This window comes from Uloborus diversus, chromosome 4 (assembly GCF_026930045.1).
Source record: "Uloborus diversus isolate 005 chromosome 4, Udiv.v.3.1, whole genome shotgun sequence".
Taxonomy (NCBI): domain Eukaryota; kingdom Metazoa; phylum Arthropoda; class Arachnida; order Araneae; family Uloboridae; genus Uloborus; species Uloborus diversus.
The window spans coordinates 135,710,997-135,731,829 of record NC_072734.1 but is presented as its reverse complement, the minus strand read 5'-3'; the positions used below and the strand labels follow the sequence as shown (position 1 = coordinate 135,731,829).

Here is a 20,833-nt window from a genome sequence, read left to right as displayed (position 1 = left end):
TGATTTTAGCAACTTTTGTTATGAAAGCATTTTATAGGGTGTAAAATCTCCCAGTTGATAATTTTTACCAAACAGGGAAAAAGGTGATGCAATTAAAATGAGATTTAACAGAAAACCAATTCCATGATTTTTTGCTACAATAAATCGTAAAGATTTAATAAATGTGTAATTTTTTTTTTCATCAAATAGCAGCACTTTTTTATGGTTGTAGATTGAGCAAATTAAAAATTTACTTTAGTTATAAATATATTTTTTTCAGCTTATCCCTAGAAGATGTTCAGACGTGTGCCAACTCGCATTGAACTCAAGGTTGAAGACCTTCAAGAGTACGAGAACATGAAAAAAGAAAAGGAGTTGAAAAATTCATCTTCATTGAAGGATATGGATGCTTCCGACATTGGAGATAATGTACAAAATACCAGATCAAAGCAATCGATTATAAGTGAGAGAATTGGCTACAAGCCTCAACCAAGAACATCTACTTAATTATTTCAGTTTCTCAAGTAAGTATATAAATGGTTTCTATTGCACAGTTCCATTTAAAACTAGAATGATGCATTCAATCTGTAGTTGGGGCAAAGCTAAGTTGAAGGCTTCAAATAAGCTAATCAGATTATGAAATCTGTCAAGTTTGCCTTTCTCTGACTATAGTCAGGTTTTAATTTCTAACAGAGCAGGGTAGGAGCCCTACATCTTTCAGAACTAGATTTTACTTGTTAGTAGTCTGAATTTGCACAATACCGTATTTTCAAAGGTATGGACCACACCCAGCGTATGGGCCGCACCCGCGATATATATTCAAAAAGAAAATATTTTTACTGTACCTGGCGTACAGGCTTCACTCGGAATCAAAATCTAATAACACAATAATAGGGAAAAAAAAATTTAATGCAATTTTTGAAGGACAAATAATAAAGGATTTTTTAAATCTTACTTTTCATTCATTATTAGTATATTTGTTAATGGCAGGAGACATTGGTTGGTTAACTAACGTAACCATCCAGAGCGCGGGACGCGGACCCTTCTCCTCAGGGGCGTAGCTAAGGGGGGGGGTTTGGGGACCCCCCCCCCCCCCCCCCCCCGAAACGTTAGTCTCAAAAAAAAAAAAAAAGAGGGAAGAGAAAGAAAAAAAAAGAAGAAAAAGAAGAAAAATCAAAACGACTTTTTTCTGAGTAACAAAGGTCAAAAATTCACTTCGCTCCCCCCCCCCCAATGCCATTGAAAATCTGCTCCATGTGTGACCCTCAAGCATAAAAAAACCTCCCTCTGCTGCAACAATTTTTTGATAATTGCGTGAAATTTGGCACTTCGCTTTAGAAATGAGATTGATTTGTTAAATCCATGTATATGCAGCCTTTCTCTTTCATAGATTCTGCAAATTGTTAAATATGTTTAATTTTATGAGCCGCGCAGTGGGAATATTGCATACAGTCGAATCTGTATATTTCGAATTTTGCGCATTAACGAAAAAAAATCGAGATAAACAGGTTTTGAAATACGTGAGCTTCAAGAAACTTTTTATAGAAATTTGAAATATGATAGTGAAAATTTGAAATCAATACTAAAGACAATATGGACTCTTGATTAAAATTCCTCTTTATTGGTTTTGTTAGGTATTTATTTTATTATTACATTATTAAGTGCTTTATTGCGAGTTTAAGGAATCATTTTGACAGTAAAAGAAACTTTAAGCATATCTTTTTCAAGAAAAAGTCTTTTATTGCTTTTTGGTCCCAGATTTTTTTTTGGATTCATTATTTATCCTCTTGAGGTTATGAATTGCAGCAAATTTAACTTGGCCAGTATTCTACGAATTTCCTTTTTTCATCACTTGAAAAAACTTATACTTTCTTTTCACTCCTACCATTTCGGTTTTCTAAGGAATCACAATTTTAAGAAAGAGAGCAACCAAAGAACAGTACTAATCCAGATAACAGAGCAAAATGACTTTTAACTTGAATGACCTTTAACCATGAACTTAAAATGTTCATCTTAACATGTCAAACCTGTGAATTTCACCCCTTTACTCTTCTTCCAAGAAAGTGCGCGAAACGACTGTCCTTTGGTTAATCATCATGGAAAGCCTATTCGTGGAACGCATTTCTCCTTTTTTTTCCACTGCCTCCTCAGCTCTTGAAGACAATTCCTCTGTTTCTGAGTTGCAGAAAATGTTTTCGTTTTCTGCTTTAAAGATCATTGGGTTTGGAATCCGAAAATGATCCGGAATTCGAGACGATAGAGGTTTTTGTTGGTCTGGTCTCGTGTGTGCCATAGGTCATAGTCAAAACGACCTTTGCTAACCAGAGTATCCATTTCAATCACATTGATTTTTCAGCCAGTATTTACTGCGTATTCTTTTGGAAACGTGCAGTCTGTTTAAAATAGTACATTCTAAGTGAAAATTGTAGCATAATGAAGCGAGCAAGACCGATAACAAGCTTTTTTGAACCCAAAGAAAAAAATTAAAATGACGAAAAGGATTGCTCTAAAAAGAGAAAGTTAACGTCGTCTGAAGAAAACGAAGTACAGTCTGCAAAGCAGCATTAGTCCCATCGGACCCTTCTGAAGGTAATTTTATTTTAATTCAAAAGAAAAACTGCATAGCATTATATTAATAAAATGTTTAAAAACGAGATGAATCTAGATTATTTCTATTAGCTTGGTTCGGATTAAAAAGTAGAAAATGAAAACAGACTTCTGTTTATAATACCCGAAAATTGCTGTTGCTCTCTCAAATAGATATTTATGTAAATTCTAAAGCAGCTAATAAAATTAAAAATAAAGACTTGAAAGGAGAACAGATGGTATGCATTTGAGCAAATAACTTTCTACCCCCTATACTTCTTCCCTAACTATTTTTATTCAAATCTTATCAACTGCTTTAAAATGAGCATAAGTGTAAATACATAAAAAGCAACATATAAATATAACGATATAAAAAGCGATTTCATTTTTTGCGGATTATAATTCATGAAGACTTTTTTTTAATTTTTTTCATACTTTTAGTGCAAACCAAGTTAGTAAAAATAGTCTTTATAGTCCGACCACCAATGAGATTGAAAGTCAAACATCCAGTTTACAGGCGGAGATGGAAGTATCTATTAGCTTTCAGGGATGCCAGCTTTTGTAGATGTGTGTTAGCCTCTAAATTAAGCAGTCACACTGAAATGAACAGAACACGCTCATCAGATATTTGATTTCCCCCTGATTTGGATAGCCTGGTTTTGAAAAGACTTTGTTAGAAAATTTCACTTTAAATTAAATGGAGGGAAAAGAAAAAAAGTTGAATTTTCCATAACATTAAAAATATAAAAAATTCTTTGCTTTTGTTTTGTTTGACACAAGTATCGGAATTGGGGCGCCCCATTCCAAAGTATGTAAGATTCACCTCCCTCTTATTTTTTTTAATACTAAAAAAATTTACACACACACACACACACACACACATATATATATATATATATATATATATATATATATATATATATATATATATATATATTAATAATAATAATAATAATAATAAAAGTGAAAAATATTGAAAAGACCACACCAAGAGCCCATAGATGCGCAACGCAGCAAAACACAGCTTAAACATTCTCTTCTAGTTTATAGTTAAAATTTTGGTCTTTTGACCATTATTAATGAATCCTCCACAGCTGTTGAGCTCTGGATTCACTCTTTATCTATTCCTACTTAATAGCTGTTTGCATTTTTCCTTTTTATCATCTTTTGTTATTTATAATTTGTTTAATATTTGTAATTCTGTTTGCTTAATTATATATATATATATATATATATATATATATATATATATATATATATATATATATATATATATATATATAAATAAAAGACCCCCCCCCCCCCCCGAAAGTCGGGTCTAGCTACGCCTCTGCTTCTCCTCATGGCGTTCCACGTTTTTTTTAAGTGGTCGGCGCCACTGGGCATGCTTTAAGTGGGTCGCATCCACAACATTCAGAAAAGCAATTCTAAAAACCATCAAAATCGCTTTCCTCGCTATCTGACTGAAAAAGACTCCACATTTCTTCATCCAGTTGCATGGAATTTTCGCCGTTGTCTGATGCGTATTCTTCATTTTCATCAGCATCATTGCTAGGAGAAATTATTTCAGCCTGCGTGAACCCTAAATAATGGTTCTAGGCTGAACAGAGTCCCACGCTGCTGACACCCATTTCGCTACTTCCGCATCAGTGCCGGTTTAAGGTTGCCGCCTTTAGTGTATGAGTGCAACCCATTCGCCATCCACGTTTCCCCACTGTTGTCGAAGGAAACATTTAAAACTGTGATTGGGCGATAAATCTAACGGCTGCAATTTTTTTGTCAGCCTGCCTGGTATTATAGCCAGTGATGCCGCACTTTTCTTCGCTGCTTCCTTCACCGGGTCCGTTTTGTTCGCCGCCATGGAATCCATGATCAGCATGGCTGCAGGCTGGAAGAAAGCACCTTTTCTTTTTCCAGGGCTCCCAAATGGTCCGCTTTTCCCGCCAAAGTCCGTTTTTTAGGTTAAAGTCCGCTTTAGACCGCTTTTTAACATTTTGGTCCGTTTAGTCCGTTTTTATATTATTTTTATTTAAAAATCAGATTTTAAAAATTTTCATTATATTAAAAGATACTGTGTGCTGACCAGGGACGTAACTAGGTCATTTTCGAACAGGGGCAAGACCTCGTTTTGGCGCCCCCCCCCCCCATACAAAACAAACAAAGCAAAAAAAAAAAAAATCCTCGAGAAACTTCATAATGTCAACACCATATATATATATATATATATATATATATATATATATATATATATATATATATATATATATATATATATATATATATATTATTATTATTATAATACAAGTGAAGAATATTGAAAAAAAACGAACCAAAGCTCATAGATGAGCAACACAGTAAAACTAAAAAGCCAAGTAAATATATAAAATATGCAAGCCAAATAACAAGTTTTAAACATTTTTTTAAGAATAATAATGATGAGAAAAAACGCAGCAATTAATAGAAAAAGTTGAAAGTTTGAATCAAGAGCTCATCAGCCGTGGAGGATTCAATAAGTATGGTCGAAAGACCAAAAAATTAAACTACAGACTAAAAAGAGGGTGTTTAAGCTCCAGTATATGCACGACAGAATATCATATTGGGCTAAACGCACCAAACGGTAAACTGTATACAATAAACAAGAACTTAAACCTAAAATTAAGATCTTAAATAAATCTTAAATTTAATTCTATCAAGTTTCAACGCAAATGGAGCAGAATCACGGCGGAGACTGCTGCATTTGAGGCAGTGAGAAGCAAAGGGATGCAAGTGGCGAAATTAAATATTTGGAGATAACCAGTGCACATAGTAGGTGAATCCCTCCTCTGTCTTGGGGCAAGAGATAGTACTAGTAGGCCTGGTAGGTGCTGCTGTACAGCATGATTTAGAAAAAAAATCAATGAAAGCCTACCTAGGCTATACGCGTTTTACTCAAAACTTTAAAATGTTTACTTACATCCCTTTGCTTCTCACTGCCTCATATGAGCCAAGGACGAATTTTACACGAAATGCATTTACAATTTATACATGTCTTGTAATGTAACTTTTCGTTACACCGTGATTACTCTTTAACCAGTAGAACAAATAGATAAATAACATTCTATTTGGTATCATTTTTAAACCGTTTCACCACTGGAAGCCATATTTGAATTAGGCAGTGATAAAGGAGTCAGCTGCCTATAATGCCATAAGCCTTATAAATGCGGCTTTTACGTAATTATAAATTCTTATATAGCTTTATTACTGTATTGCTTTTTTAAAAATAGCGATAGGGGATAAAAATCATTAAGTATTTTATTCATTATTTTACATACAAAGTTATTCAAGGAAAAATATTTTTGTATTTCCTCAAGAGAGTAAATCACAACTTGTTGCAATATTGCTTTAAAAAAATAAATTAAAAATTATAACTTCAATAAAACAAAGATTTTCAATTATTTATTTTTCGGTATTTTAATATACTACTATGAAGAAATTCGCAAGAAAAATAACAATATTCAACTACAAAAGAGCAACATATCGCAATAATGCGTGAAATAATTTTAAATCCGATAAAAAATTTAATAGGTTGTTTGTTTTTCTTTCTTACTTGAAATTAATTGAATGTTACTATACTTGGCTTATCCTGACCTTAAGTTGACATCTTACTGTAGTTCAAAAGGACAGATTATCTTATTTAAACTCTATCTTAAGAATTTTATGTGCAACACATTTTAAATTTTCGCAATATGTACAGTTAAATATTAATTATTACAAGAGTTAATTTTTATAAAGGACGCACGTCCCCCAACTCTGGTATATAGTATACATCTGAGAAACAGTTGATAGAAAAACAGAAACCTAATGTGCTTGAGATCAAAACTCTTTCTGTTAACCTTTTAAAAAAAAAGAAAAAAAAAACATATCTTAAAAATGTTAAATAATATATTTTTTCAGTGCGCTTCCGTTCAGGTTATTTTCATTTACAGTACAACTTCATTTTTCGAAATTAGCGGGGACCAAAAGCAAACCGGATAACGAAAATCCGGGTAATTTGTAAAACACATTCATAAATAAGCAGACTTATCTTTTATAACAGCAAAAAACGCTGTAACAAAATTACATAGGATTGTTATTCGCAAACACTTAGTCATTTATAGTTCAGCTGCTGTGGTGTAGGAATGGCACTCAAAATGTGCCATGTTGTTTATTAGATGACTATGATTTATTGCACGTCCTATGCAGGAGTTGTGTATTTAATCAAAATAAAGAGCAAATATTTGGTACATTGAGAGTTTCATTCCGGCTATCATAATTTAGAATTATATCTTTTCAGTGAATATATTTTTTAACTTTAAAAATTTGATCTGGATAAGCTGGAGATCTGGATAAACGGGAGCAAGATAAACGAGGTTCTACTGTAATGATAAATATGCATCAAAAGTACCAAAGAAAAATTCAAGTTTAGAGCCGTAAAAAATAGCTGATTTCCGACACATTGATTGACGTTATTGATTTGAGCATATTTAAAATATTGTGTGGGTGGAAAAAATATATTGAAACTAAGTCGAAAATTTATCGTTTTAGTTCAATTTATCCTCAAAATAACCCTAGTATTTTCTAAAGAAAAATTGGCAGCCTCCCGAACTTTAAATTGAATCTCCATTATTATAGTGCGAGATTTTTTTTTTCCAAGAATGAGAAAAATTATAAAATTCAACAACTTGTATTACATCCATTCAAATTATCTAAACAATGCCTTACCTACTCTACTAACGCCTTTAACATTTAACCACGATGATAAATAAGATGAAGATTGTTCGCTCTCTTTCTGAATTCAATTTCAAATAGTTTCTTCGACATATCTTAAAATTGATTTAAAATTATACAAGATGAGCAAAAAATATCCTGAGAACGGAGTAAAAAGCAGAAAAAAAGTTCGTGGTACGAGCTAGAGAAGATACTCTTTAGAGAATGGTTCTGTTGGATAAAGATAGTGGCTCCAATTCCTAAGCCATGGGCTACGGCCAAGGGAACCTGTAACGATTTTCCCTTAGGCCCTTGGGGTGGGGTAGACAAGTTCTCGTCATTGTAAAAGCTGAGAGGAAGACATCATGTTGACAGCTTTATGACGTTTAATTGTAGAAAAAGGACATTTGAGCATTTCCGCTGTTTTGTATTGGTGGTATTCCCTCAGCTTAGCTCCCATATTCCTCCTCCGAGAGGAAAATTCTTAGATAAGATATAACAAATACTCACTCTGAGAAAAACACATTCATGCTATTTACTGCGCCCTCCTCTCTCTCTGTCTATCCTTCCCACTCTTTATCCACATCAAACCACTTTCTGCCAGCGCCTGCACAGCGTGTTTTTTTTTTTTTTTTTTGGGGGGGGGGGGGGTGGCTTTTAATAACTTGTACTATTTTAAAAAATTAAATTTAAGCATTTATTTAGTCAGTTTAGCGCCCCCAAAATCTGGCGCCCGGGGCACGCGCCCCGTCTGCCCCCCTCTAGTTACGTCCCTGGTGCTGACGTTTGTTACGCCCTATTTCTATTGAACCTGACTTTCTGGTATTATTTCGCTTCAGATTGACGTCATTACTCCTCCTTCAATTGCTGTAACATGTAAATCTAGCAAATGGAGAGGTTTGGGGGAGGAGTTATGGCGTCAAATCAAAGCATTTTGCTACCGAAATTTCTCACAAGTTCGTACGCCTTGAAAAACCTTGAAAAAAATCTAGAATGTTTCATCGGTGCAATTTTCTGAACTTGTGTTCGATATGTACCATCGCGAAAAATTACTTCCTGCGTTTGCAAGTTCAATCTTTTTGCATCTTGTTAATATTTTGAAGTTTTTAAAATCAGAAGTTATTTTAACATTAACTTAGATTAGCTTATTTTATGTTTAATTCCGATAGATAATAAACTACTTTTTTTTTTCGGAACCATGGTAACATCAAACTTTCTTGGATTTCGCCGAAAATTGATTGCTGGGTTTTGAGATTTCAATCTTTTTGCATCTTGTAAATATTTTGATATTTTTGGCAATCGGAAGTTATTTTGACATAACACCTCCTTAGATTAGCTTATTTTTTGGTTAATTTTAATAGACAATTAACTTTTTTATTTTTGGAACCATAGTAACATTGAACTTTCTCGCACTTCGCGGAAAGTGCTTGTCGTGTTTGAGATTTCAATCTTTTTGCATCTTGTACATATTTTGATATTTTTGGCAATCGGAAGTTATTTTGACACACTCCACCATAGATTAGCTTATTTTTTGTTTAATTTTAATAAATAATAAACTACTTTTTTTTTCGAAACCATGGCAACATTTAACTAACTTGCACTTCGCCGAAAATTGCTTCTTGTGTTTGAGATTTCAATCTTTTTGCATCTTGTACATATTTTGACATTTTTGGCATTCGGAAGTTATTTTGACACACTCCACCATAGATTAGCTTATTTTTTGTTTAATTTTAATAGATAATAAACTACTTTTTTTCGAAACCATGGCGACATTGAACTTACTCGCACTTCGCGGAAAATTGCTTGTCGTGTTTGCGATTTCAATCCTTTTGCATCTTGTTTATGTTTTGATATTTTTGGCAATCGGAAGTTATTTTGACATATCCTACCACAGATTAGCTTATTTTTTGTTTAATTTTAATAGATTAGACTTACTCCAACTTCGAGAAGAATTGCTTCTTGTGCTTGAGATTTCAATCTTTTTGCATCTTGTACATATTTTGATATTTTGCCCAATCGAATGTTATTTTCACATATTCTATCTCAGACTAGTATTTTATGTTCAATTTTAATCCTGTTTAATTTTAAGAGAATATTTTTTTTTTGGAAATTATACCAACAGTGAACATACTTTGCGAAAATTTGATTCTCGTGTTCAAGATTTCAATCCTTTTTATTCTTGTGATTATTTTTATATTTTTGAAAATTGGAAGCTGTTTTGAAATGTGCTACCTCAAATTATATTATTTAATTTTATTTTTAAAAACTAAAACTTGGTATCCTTATATTTTATAAAATACTCATAATGAGTATTTTCAATTTGAAAATATAGCCCTATGAATTTGAAATTACACATTTATTTATTACATTAATTTATCCAGTAAAAGCAGGCTCAAATTTACATTCAGTGTATTTATCGCTTGAGCAGCATTTGTATATTTTTGGGTGTGGTGATATTAATAAAAAATTTTCTTTCTCACTAATTTTTATATATACATGAAGACAGTTACAATATTTTTTGGTGCGTGAACGACTAATACATACATATGAAGAAATGATTTGGACGCTTAGCACACTAATAAATGATTTGCAATCCTCTAATATTTTTGAGCTTAATCAGTCAGTAGCGTAGCCAGAAATTACCTCCTGCTTTGGAGTTTGGTCATAAACTCTCATATATATATAAACTTACCATATATTTAGGCTGGAAATATGTGTAAAATCCAAGGGCTGTGGAGGGGGAGGGGACCTCCTGGCCTCTAAACTATATTTTCTTGTTTTGCGGTCCCTTATATCAAAATGAATTCTCTTTAAACTGGTTCTGTGAAAAATTTTGTAAACTACTGTCTGCTAAGGTGTTTACTAATAACTGTATCTAAAAAGTCTTTATTAGGTATATGCACTAATTCATCGGTCACTTAGGTGATTATTTTTAATTAGCCAGTTTTTACCTGTTAATTAGTAGAAAATTTATTTTACAATTAAAGTTACTCTGTAAGATGGTTAGTTACATGCTTGCTTATACCCCCCCCCCCATCCAAATGTTTGTAAATAATATACTTCAATGTATAAAAAATTCAGTTGTGCAGAAGGTGATAAGGATTTATCATTAAAAATCATTATTATGATTAATTAACGAATTATCTTCACGTATTTGGTGCCAGGCAGCTAATTTGCCTTTAGTTCTTCCCTGGGCTTAATTATGAGTGGTCCTCCCAAGGTCCTCTTTTTAATCCTAACTGGTCCTCTTTGGACCCCTTTTTGATTCAAATTGGTCCTCTTTTACCCTTTTCTATGGCTAAAATGTGTTGGGAGCCCTGTTTTTCTCCAAATCTCGTTGAACCAATCTATCATCAAACTCTCATTCATCCACCATTTTTCATTGCATCTTATTACAACATTGGGTGGGAATGTTTCTTTGGGAATCGTTTTTCTTTTAAAAATCAGCATGGGCGGTAACTTTTGACCATTTGCAGCGCAATGTAAGATGCACGTAAAAGATTTTTTCTCGCTCCCTGTGGTTGTAATGGAAACGGACCTTTTGCCAGTCGAAGTCGCCGTTCTATTTGGTGGGCAATCAAGTGTTAATGGGACTTCATCCATGTTTATCAACTGTGAAGGCTTAAATTTCTTTTGTTCAATCAACTTGTGGACAAAATCTAAGAATTTTCCCTTCTTTTCAAGCCAGTCAGCCAAAAGCCTCTGCCCCACAGTTGTTCCTGCCTCACAGATAACTTATTTCTCGCCATAAACCAGAAACACCAATTTGCAGTTCCTTTGAAATTTGTCAAGCTCGTACTTGCAGAAATTTTTCGTGCTTGGATGCGGATCTGCACCATTGATATTGGCATCCCTTTTTGACGATGTTCCAGAATCCAACTCTTAAGATTTTTTTCTAGCTCCGGCCAATGAGCGGTACTACTGCGTCTTGCGCGTTTTGATTTCGGCAGCTCTTCCGGGACAGATTTCTGCAATCTCCATCAACGAACGCATTTCTCGTCGATTCCGAATTCTCGGGCTGCTGGGCGATTTCCTATCGACTCGGTTTTTAAAACAACTTGCAGTTTAAACGCAGCAGTGTAACTAAGCAGTCGTTTTGGAGCCATTTCCAAAACAATTTGCAATGAAAAGCAATAAAAATTAGAAGAAAGCAAAGCACGTGCAATCACGATATTCGTAGCAAGCCATGAGCAAAGAAGCAAGGAAGCAAGGCAAGAGAAGCACGATGGGTAAAGGAGAATTGGTTAGCTAGGAAAACCTGTTTTGGTAAGAGGTGTGGAAAATCGTTTGTCACCATCTATAAACAGAATTTTTGATATTTTTTTTTAAACCAAAAAAAAAAAAACCCATCGTATGAGCCGCCCCGTTATGGGCCGCATGGGCAATTTTTTTACTTTTTATCTTGTATGTGCTGTGGCCCTTACGCCCGAAAATACAGTATGTAAGAATTTATTGAAATGAAAATATAGGAGCTTCTAGAGCTCCCATGTAAATTAAGCCTATAATCTTATGTGAAAAATGTGAGTTTTTTTCTTTTTTTTTTGTAAATTTTTGTTTTATTTTGTCATGTAATGTGCATTCTACCTGCTTCTCAAGCATTTTAAAATCATTACTCTTTTTAAAGCATAAACTTTTTCCTTGTGCTCCTTTTGATCAATGGTATTTTTACTTATTATCTCAACTGATTTGGATCATTTGTTGAATTATTTCAATGATTTCATGTCCATTTGGGACGGGGGAGGGGAGGGGTGCATTAATTGAGCTAAATATATCTGTATTGCTATCGAGAAAATGCAAGGTTGCTAATAATTTGAAATTTTCAATGTTATAAATTTTGCCTGGTTGCTTTAATGCCATAGATGAAGCATTGAGACTTATGCCTGAAAATATCCACTCGCCATCTTGCAAGTGTACAGAAAAAAAGTACAGCTGTCTGCACCACTGCATATTTTTTAAACATTTTTTTCCAAGTATAAATTTTCTTTCCACTGTTTTTTTTTGGTCTGCAATCCATGATGATTATTTGCCCAATATGATTATTTGCCACAAATGTTGTTTTCCAGCACACAATCCGGGGAGCATGTGCCAGAATAACATGAACATTTTGTCTCATTATGTCCATAATATGATATACCTTTTGATATAATTAAAAAAAAAATTCCTAAAAAATCTGTACTAAAGTTGAATTTATCAAAAACTCTATTAACCAAAACTTAGTTTTTCTTCTTTTTTAAACATAAACAATATCCCTTTAACTTAATTGGTTGCAGAAAGTCTTACTACAGATATCAAGTTATCTGTGCAATGTGCTTTTCTATTATACCTGTTTTAATTTTACTCCCTCACCCACCAGTAAATTTTTTGGAGCATTGTAAATAATTATAGCTTTTGAAATGTGCTGTTCAATTCAAAAGCGATAGAAAAGGAAAGTTTTGTTCTATTAAGTTGTTGTTTTTTGAATTATGTATTTTGGTTCAAAATTAATTGTAGTATTAACCCATTAACTGCCAAAACTCAAAACCGTTATTTGTTTTTGATGAAAATCACAAAAGTTATTATTCTGAACCCATACAATAGTAATATGCTTCAAAAAAGACAAAATTGCATTTGCCTTTAAAAGTATAGGATGTTGCGATGTCACAACATCAGTGGAAAAGGAGTATGGATGCTGAGTAGTTTTATCAGAAGCTATTCTGCGGTTTCAATGTGTTTTATGCACTAGAAATTTTAATAATCTTTATTAAAGTTCTGAGATCTACAGAGCACGTTAACAGAAACTGAAATTTATAGAAAATAAGCACATAAATGCATTTCGGAAAATTTTAATTTAAGAAAAAATTGATTATTATAGTTCACACGTGGTAATCTTGGCTGTAATCATGATGAAGAGCAACATTACAAACACTGCAGCAGTAAATAGTTAAGCTGTGGAAATTCTTGCAGCATAGTCTTCTATTGTCTGTAGACCTTGCAATGAAATGTTCCCCAGATACAGGTATTGGTAGGCGGAATTTGCTTGGCCGTCCTGCAGCTGGACTTTTCTTCTTTATATCATTATCATAGGCAGTCTGTAAAAGATGAAGTGCAACCTCTCGTCTAAAATTTAATAGTGACTTTTTATTTCTTTCTTTAGATAGTGCAGAAAGGTTCCATAACATTTGTCAATGTAACATCAATAAAATTCGAAAATATTGGACACCACCATTTTTTTTCTTGAACTCAAAATTTTGTAGCTTGAAGCTAAATTATCACACAAATCAACACCACCCATTTTTATGTTTTATTGCTCAATGATACAAGGCTGAGAAACTAACTTTTGCTTCTAGTTTCTGCAGTAGCGAGAAATTTTTTTTGTGGTCTCAATTTTACTGTAAGTTGAACACATAGTCACAACAAACGTTGTGATTCTAAATAACTACAAGAATCTTGTGTTTCTATCTTATATCTGTTGTACTAAAATTATTAATGTTCATATTAAAATATGGTAATAAATATAACTTTAGGACAGTAAAAACTTATTAAAAATATGGTAAAGTTTTTTGAACTCATTATAAAAAGTTGTGACTTCAGGATAGCATTTACAAAATAAGACTTTAGAAATTTGAAGAAGGCAAAACTATTTCTTCATGATAAATGGTAGGTGTAAAAAGCTTGGAATCCTGTTATAATACATGCAATATTCCAGATGGCCCGATTATCACATCCAAAGACTGCAGTTTCATTGTTATTAGAGCTGTCTTTAATAGTGAATACTTGAGCTGGAGGCAGATGTCATCTCATTGAAGCTGAGAGTGCCAACAAAGGGGTAGGTAAAGTGAATTTATCTCATTAGCGAGTGTCCACAGCATGGTGCAGTTCGACTCGTGAATTGAAGACTAAGGATTCCAGACTGAGGAGTTTTAAGAAGAACAAAACTGCAGTCTCTGAATGTGATAACCAGGCTGTCTGGTATATTGCATGTAGTTCTGCCTTAGCCCTGGCTTAGCGGCAGTAACTTACTACAACTACCTGTTATAATGTTTTAAATTATTCCCACAAATTTACACATTTCAATTGTGTAGCAAACATAATTACTGTCTTCTTTCAAACTGCTATTAAGTAAGCAATGACTTTTCAAACACTGTATCTTCTTTTTCAATTTAATATGCAAAGACATCATTGTTAGAACTTTTATTTCCTAGGATTTACTGGGATTATATACTGTATTTTATAAAATCTAACTTTTTTATAAATGATTAAATACACAAATTTAGTTTTTCTGTATAAAATTCATGTGGACCAACAGCAATTGTACCCTTATTTTAATTTATCAGATAACACTTTTAAAAATGAAATAAAAAGTTTTTAATAGATTACTTCCATATTTCTCAAGAATAAAATTTTAAGCTGAATATCAGAAAAGTTAAAAAAATAAATCTACTTTGACAGATTCTTAATTATTTTTCTGTTGTTTATGCGTTAGAAAACAGGACTAGAGTCGTTAGTGGCAAAACAATTATGATTACTGTAATAAAGAGAGAAACAAACGACTTTGACTATAATGGCTGAAAAAATTACTTATGATTATGACTACAGTTATGTAAATTTGAAAAACATAACTGATTACTATTATGGAGTTGTGATTTTGATTCTTATTATCATTTTGAAATTAATGATTTTTTTAAAACAATGTTTGTTGAAAATTTAAGCATTTATGGCAAAAGTATTCATTTGTGGATTGTCTAAATGAATCATTTTATGAACAAAGTTCTTAATATAAGTTTTTAATGTGTATAATGAAAGGTAGCTAAAATTACATTGGCATATTTTTTACTTTTAAAATCATATTTAAAAAAACGTTTTCAATTAAAAATAACATGTAAAAGAACCATGCATAACTGAAAGCGAGGCTTAGAGAATATTAAAGATAAAAGCAGTAAAAAAAATCATTTGAAAAGAAGGGAAAATGTGTTAAAGAAAAAAAAAATGTATTTGAATTGATGTGTGTGTATAATATATATATATATATATCCTCATATAAATGATATCCAAAATCACTGATCGAGTTGCACTTTCACATCCCCAACAATGAAACCTGCGATAAAATGATTCACTTACTATGTCCGTTAATCCCTACAAAACCATCAATAATAAATTATTAGGGTGAGCCATTATGTCATTGTTGGAGCACCTAAAATTCGGTAATTTCATTTTAAAAAGGTAGTATCCCTAAAGCTAATGGATACTTCCATTTCCGCCAGTAAACTGGATGTTAGCCTTTCCATCTCATCAGTAAGACTGTATGAATAGATTCCTATTCCGTATTAAGCCATAACTACGTAGTTTTGTAAAAAAATAAACTTAAAATTTACATACCAGTTTTGTAAGAGCCCGAGTTCCAACCTTCGTGTGCTGTAAACAAACATTTTTACACTCTCTTGAAGAGTTATGAAAATGTGACTTACACTATTCTGGCTTCGAGGTTACATATTTGTTGGAACCCATCAGATTTGAAGGTCAATCTCTGATAAAAAGGCAATTTGCCCCCGTCATACCATGACAGGTTATTTTCTAGTTTATTATAAAAGATGAAAGTCAAAATATCCCCTTCTGGAAAAGAGCCATTCTATATTGTTTTTTACATTTTACTGAAAGGGTATGATGTACAAAGAAAAAATGAATAAGTACCTTTGTGCTTGAAAAGTATAAGAAAATACAGCAACATAAAGAAGCACAAATTTGCAGGAAACTGCAGACATGTTTTTTGGGTTTTCAAATAACCACTTTTTCAATGCAAAAACTCCATGAAACAAGTGTCTGCAGTTTCCTTTAAATTTGTATTTTTTTACATTTTATTTTTCTTTGATATGCAAAGTTGATAAAGTCGTACGTAAATTCATAAATTTTTTTGTTTAGTTAATGCAGTTTTGAAGTGTATGGTATATAACTATATCTCACATATTGGTTAATGACATTATTTGAAGGATTATCATGTCTTTTTTTATAAAGTTTAAGTTTCGCTTGAAGTAAGTTCATTTTTAGTTATTTGAGTTATACACAGGGGCAAAAGTTTGTCTTTTGATGGAGTTTCGTCTTTTTGAAAAGTTTAAAAAGGGGCGAGATGAAAAAAAGTTAAAAAGCAATAAATAATTTTAGTTAAATATGAAGAAAATTGAGACCAAAGACTTTTTTTATTCAATTTGTATGATTATAATAAAAAACACTATTCATTACCTAACGACAAAAAATAAATTATTCTCGATTACAATGAGACAATTATGATTTTTTTTAAAGAAATCATCATTGTTTTTTAGAGTATCTATCTACATTTTCTATTTTAGACTACTTTTCATTGAAAATCAATGTTTAACTAAGCCCTATTCAATCATTTTACTGTTCACATGAAAATTAAATTTAGGACATGCCGCCTCTTCATTTTGAAAATCACCCCTAGTTTAAAAATTGCTTCTGCTATCACTGTGGAATGCAACATTCCACTGTTCCAAAGAACGTTTTTTGATACTGAGTTTTTTATTCACAATCCTTAGTTATTACTTGTATTTTCAGGTTAAAATACATCAAAAGATGAGTGAGCTTTCTCTATATAACTTATCATTATGGAAAACAGCTGTGATGTTGAAGCAACATTATTGGAATGAGTTTGACGACAGCAACATTGGGAACAATTCCTTCTCATACCTCCCAACATCAGTTGTTGAGGATTTACTTTCCTGTGTGCTGCAGATTACACCCATTGATTCGTTGAAAGTGAGTGACATTTACCATTTGGTCACAAGCGGTCGCATCAAGAACTTCAAGCTTGAGGATGTGGTCCTGACATCAGAAGTCCTAGTTTCCATCTTGATGTCCCTCTCTGTGGCCTGTCAGAGTTTACGCTCTTTTATTTTGAGAAATGTTGTCTGTTCTAACATATATACTACTTTAGATAGTTCTAAAACGTATATCAGAACTGCTGCAGTGGAATGTGTTTTGAATTCTGCATCAAATTTAGAGCTTGTTGAATCATGCATAGCATTTGACTTGAAAGCGGTGAGGAATTGTTCTAACTTGAAAATTTTGAGGCTAAATTTTATCCCCAGCACGCCACTCTTTAATTTGCTGGATGAAGGAGATGGGGATTTCTGCTCCAATGTTTCTCTGAAAGTCCTGGATGTTTACGAAGATGTGAGGCATCCCGTATCGAGTACTGACATTGCAATATTGTTGAATTATTGTCGCGAATTGACAGAAATCAACTGTGATATATCTCAGAGCTTGGAATGTCTTCACACTGACGAGATATATGACGGAACTTTATCGAGAGTGTACAAGTTGAGGAAATGTGTGTTGGGAAATACAATTATGAACCCTCCATTTGCCAGTGCATCTTTACTTTCTGTCCATATTGCCACGCTGACGTGCCCTTCAATGGAAGAGTTGGATATTTTAGTCAATGATAACAACACTGTTTATGCATTAAGTGACTTTTTAAATCTTAAATCTTTACTAATTCAATGGGAACCTGTTTCAGGGGGTGAATTTAAGATTGGGGTTGAACCGCTTTTGGAGAAAATTGGCGAAAATTTGAAAGTTCTTCACGTGTTGAACTTTTTTCAAGTGGATTTTGCAGCTATTGGGAAATCATGTCCAAATTTGGAAACACTGAAAGTTGAATACCAAACAGAATGTTCTTCTGTGAGTGGTTCTTCATGCTCCATTTTCTCCAATCTTCGATCTCTTTCTATCGAAAGTATGGAAGGAGAATATGGTGTTAAAGAATCAAGTTTACTTCTCTTGCTGTCGAATTGTAAAAATTTAACAACCCTTTGCATTCAGTATGCTGAATGCCTGAATGACAGGGTATTGAGGGAAGTGTTGAGTAAAAATCCTTTGTCTAAAGTTAAAGATGCGACTATTCTGGATTGCAGTTTAACTGGCGAGGGTGTGAGAAACCTAGTAAATCACTTGAAAATGCTGGAATTTTTTCACTTTAGTTCTTCTGCTATTATAATCGAAGAAGCTGCATCTATTGTGCATGAAATTAATCCTCACGTCATAATACGGTCAGATTTTGATTAAAATTTTGAGAATTAGTTGGATAGTTGTGAAAGTATTTTGGAATTTCTTGCAGTTTTGTTTTCAAAATTTATTTTCATAAAATATTTCTCATGTAAAAAGCTTGCATTATAATGTTTCTACATTGTGTGAAAGTATTTTGAGAACTGTATTTGCAGAAACAGTACATTAAAAAAAAATTTTTTATATCTCTGCTAGAAAGGTTTTCATGGAAGAAAAAAACTGCACTTATCATTCGTTTTATGGTAATTTTTTAAATAGTTTTATTTCATTACTTTTTCATCAAGAAAGTGCTGTATTCAATCTGAAGAATTTTCTAATAATGTATTGTTTTCAAAAATGTTTGAATACCTAAGAAAATGTTAGTTATTAATAATCATTTAGAAATGACATCAAGTTAATAAAATTTAGTTTTGATTTAAAAACATGTACATTTGCTTTAGTTTACTTGTGCATTTTATTGATGACAGATTCCACTGTGATTGTATATAATTTGAAAATAAATTAATTTTCAATATTTGGCTTTGTAAAAAAATTTCTGCTTGTGATCAGTGGCGAATACAGGGGGGGGGGTCACATGCCCCCCCCTCAAACCGCGGGGAAATTTTTGAATGTTTGCTTGAAAATATAAAAAATGTCGAAACCATGAGAAAAGTAAATATCTTTTTGAATTTAAATTTTTTGGGCATTTCATGAAGTGGTGGATACAAAGAAAGGGGGGGGGGGTCATGGGAGTTGGCAACCCCCTCCCCCCGTAATCTGTCCTGACGTCACTTTTCAATCTATCATAAGGTTTATTGCATTTGAGTAGTGAAAATGACTTCTTGAAAAGGAAAGAAAATAAAACCTGATCGAAACCACAAGAGAGAGTAAATAATTTTTGAATTCCATTTTCTTGGGGTATTTATTACATGTCACTTTTCTATTTATATGATTTATATGTAGGCAGTGAAATAACTCTGCTTGAGACAGTCTCTTCTTTGCGGCAGCTATTTTCAGGTGCCAGTATAATGAAATGTAACAATGAAGTGTCTGCTGCTTCGCCGCTTTTAGAACAATTTTAGAACAACCGATAGTTATTGTAATGTGTAAATATTTTTTATGTAAAGTCTGTAGATTATTCTTTTCTGTTTTGATTTTTAGATAGTTTCGTTTTTGTTCATGCTGAGTTTGTTTTTACATGAGCTGTAAATAGTTAGTTTAAATCAGTGTTTTGGACTTAGCGTCGGGCAAGAAATGTAAAATTTTAGTGTCGTGTTCATCCAAAATCTTGTTATATGAGGGTTCCTGTAAATTAGCCCATCGAATTAGAATGAAACTGTGCTGAAAAAAGCCAAGTTTGTTGGAAAAAGAACTCCCTGTAACAAAAATAATGAAGCGTTCGAGTGACAAAACATTGTTGTCTTTTTAGAAAAATACTAATGAACCCAAAACCAATGGAAGCATATCTGGAGTTCTTGTATCAGACCCTGACGTCTACATTCGCCTCTGATTTTTCTACAATTGAAAAGAATTGGTGAGTATTCATCAATGTCCAGCTTAAGTGTCCTGTGTCGAGTATTATGCTAATGTTTAATCAATATCTAAATTTATCCTGTCCATAAAACATTTATTTATTCCATTGTGTTGGCTGGTGTGAATACTAGTTCTCCTAAAGAGGTTATAATACAACTTAACTACGTCATTTTAATGTATTGACTTATTATTAATTAAGTTTAATTAATAATAGTTTAAGTATTTAATTTATAATAGTTAAAAATTAAGTTTTCTACCAACTAATGGCAGATTTTATGCTTTTGTTGACACCTAAAGAAACTTCAGTTCAAAAAAATTATTGTACGTAAGACTACATTCTTGAGCATGACCCCTCCCCCCTAAAATGAAATCCTGTATCTGCCCCTGCTTGTGATATTATATTTTTTGTAGATAAGCTTTTCCTCTTCATGTTACCAAAAGCTTTCCAGACTTCTTATTCTAATCAATCTATGATTTTGTTCCAACATCAACCAAATGTTGGAAAAAGAAGCAAATGTTTTCTCCACCTTTTCCATTTAGTATGCTGATAGTTCATTTTCACATCCTAAAGTAGAAAAAAAGAAGAAAATACGTGATAGTTTGTTGCGTAGACCATTTTGTTTTCATATAGCACCACAATAATTTATAGGGTTTAATATGAAAATCACTTTTATAAAAATTCCAGCCAATGTAAATTAAGTGCAAGCTATGTGAAGGATATCTTGAAAAATGAAATAATTTAAAATATAGCCTACTTTTTTATAGTTTTATACTGTAAATGGTTTTAATTAACAGCCACAAGTCTTTAGTATTTTAAAATTTGTTTTACTGTAATGCGCTAACTAAAAAACGAAAGTTTTTGAAGATCTAGACAAGTAATACCCCCGCAAAAAAGAGGAAAGTGTTAGCGATTTCCCAACCAAACGAACAAGGATAGCGACAATAGCTCCTCAAAGAAAAGAGGGGTTTAATG

At 32.6% G+C, this 20,833-nt stretch overlaps 1 protein-coding gene across 1 annotated transcript; it reads left to right on the top strand.

The window, feature by feature from the left end:
* The first annotated feature begins 382 nt into the window (after positions 1-382).
* On the top strand, positions 383-18,723 carry LOC129220243 (uncharacterized). Its single transcript, XM_054854611.1, has 2 exons — positions 383-503; positions 16,837-18,723. The coding sequence occupies exon 2, from the start codon at positions 16,855-16,857 to the stop codon at positions 18,346-18,348; it is 1,494 nt and encodes a 497-aa protein (XP_054710586.1). The 5' UTR covers positions 383-503; positions 16,837-16,854; the 3' UTR covers positions 18,349-18,723.
* Positions 18,724-20,833: the final 2,110 nt, after the last annotated feature.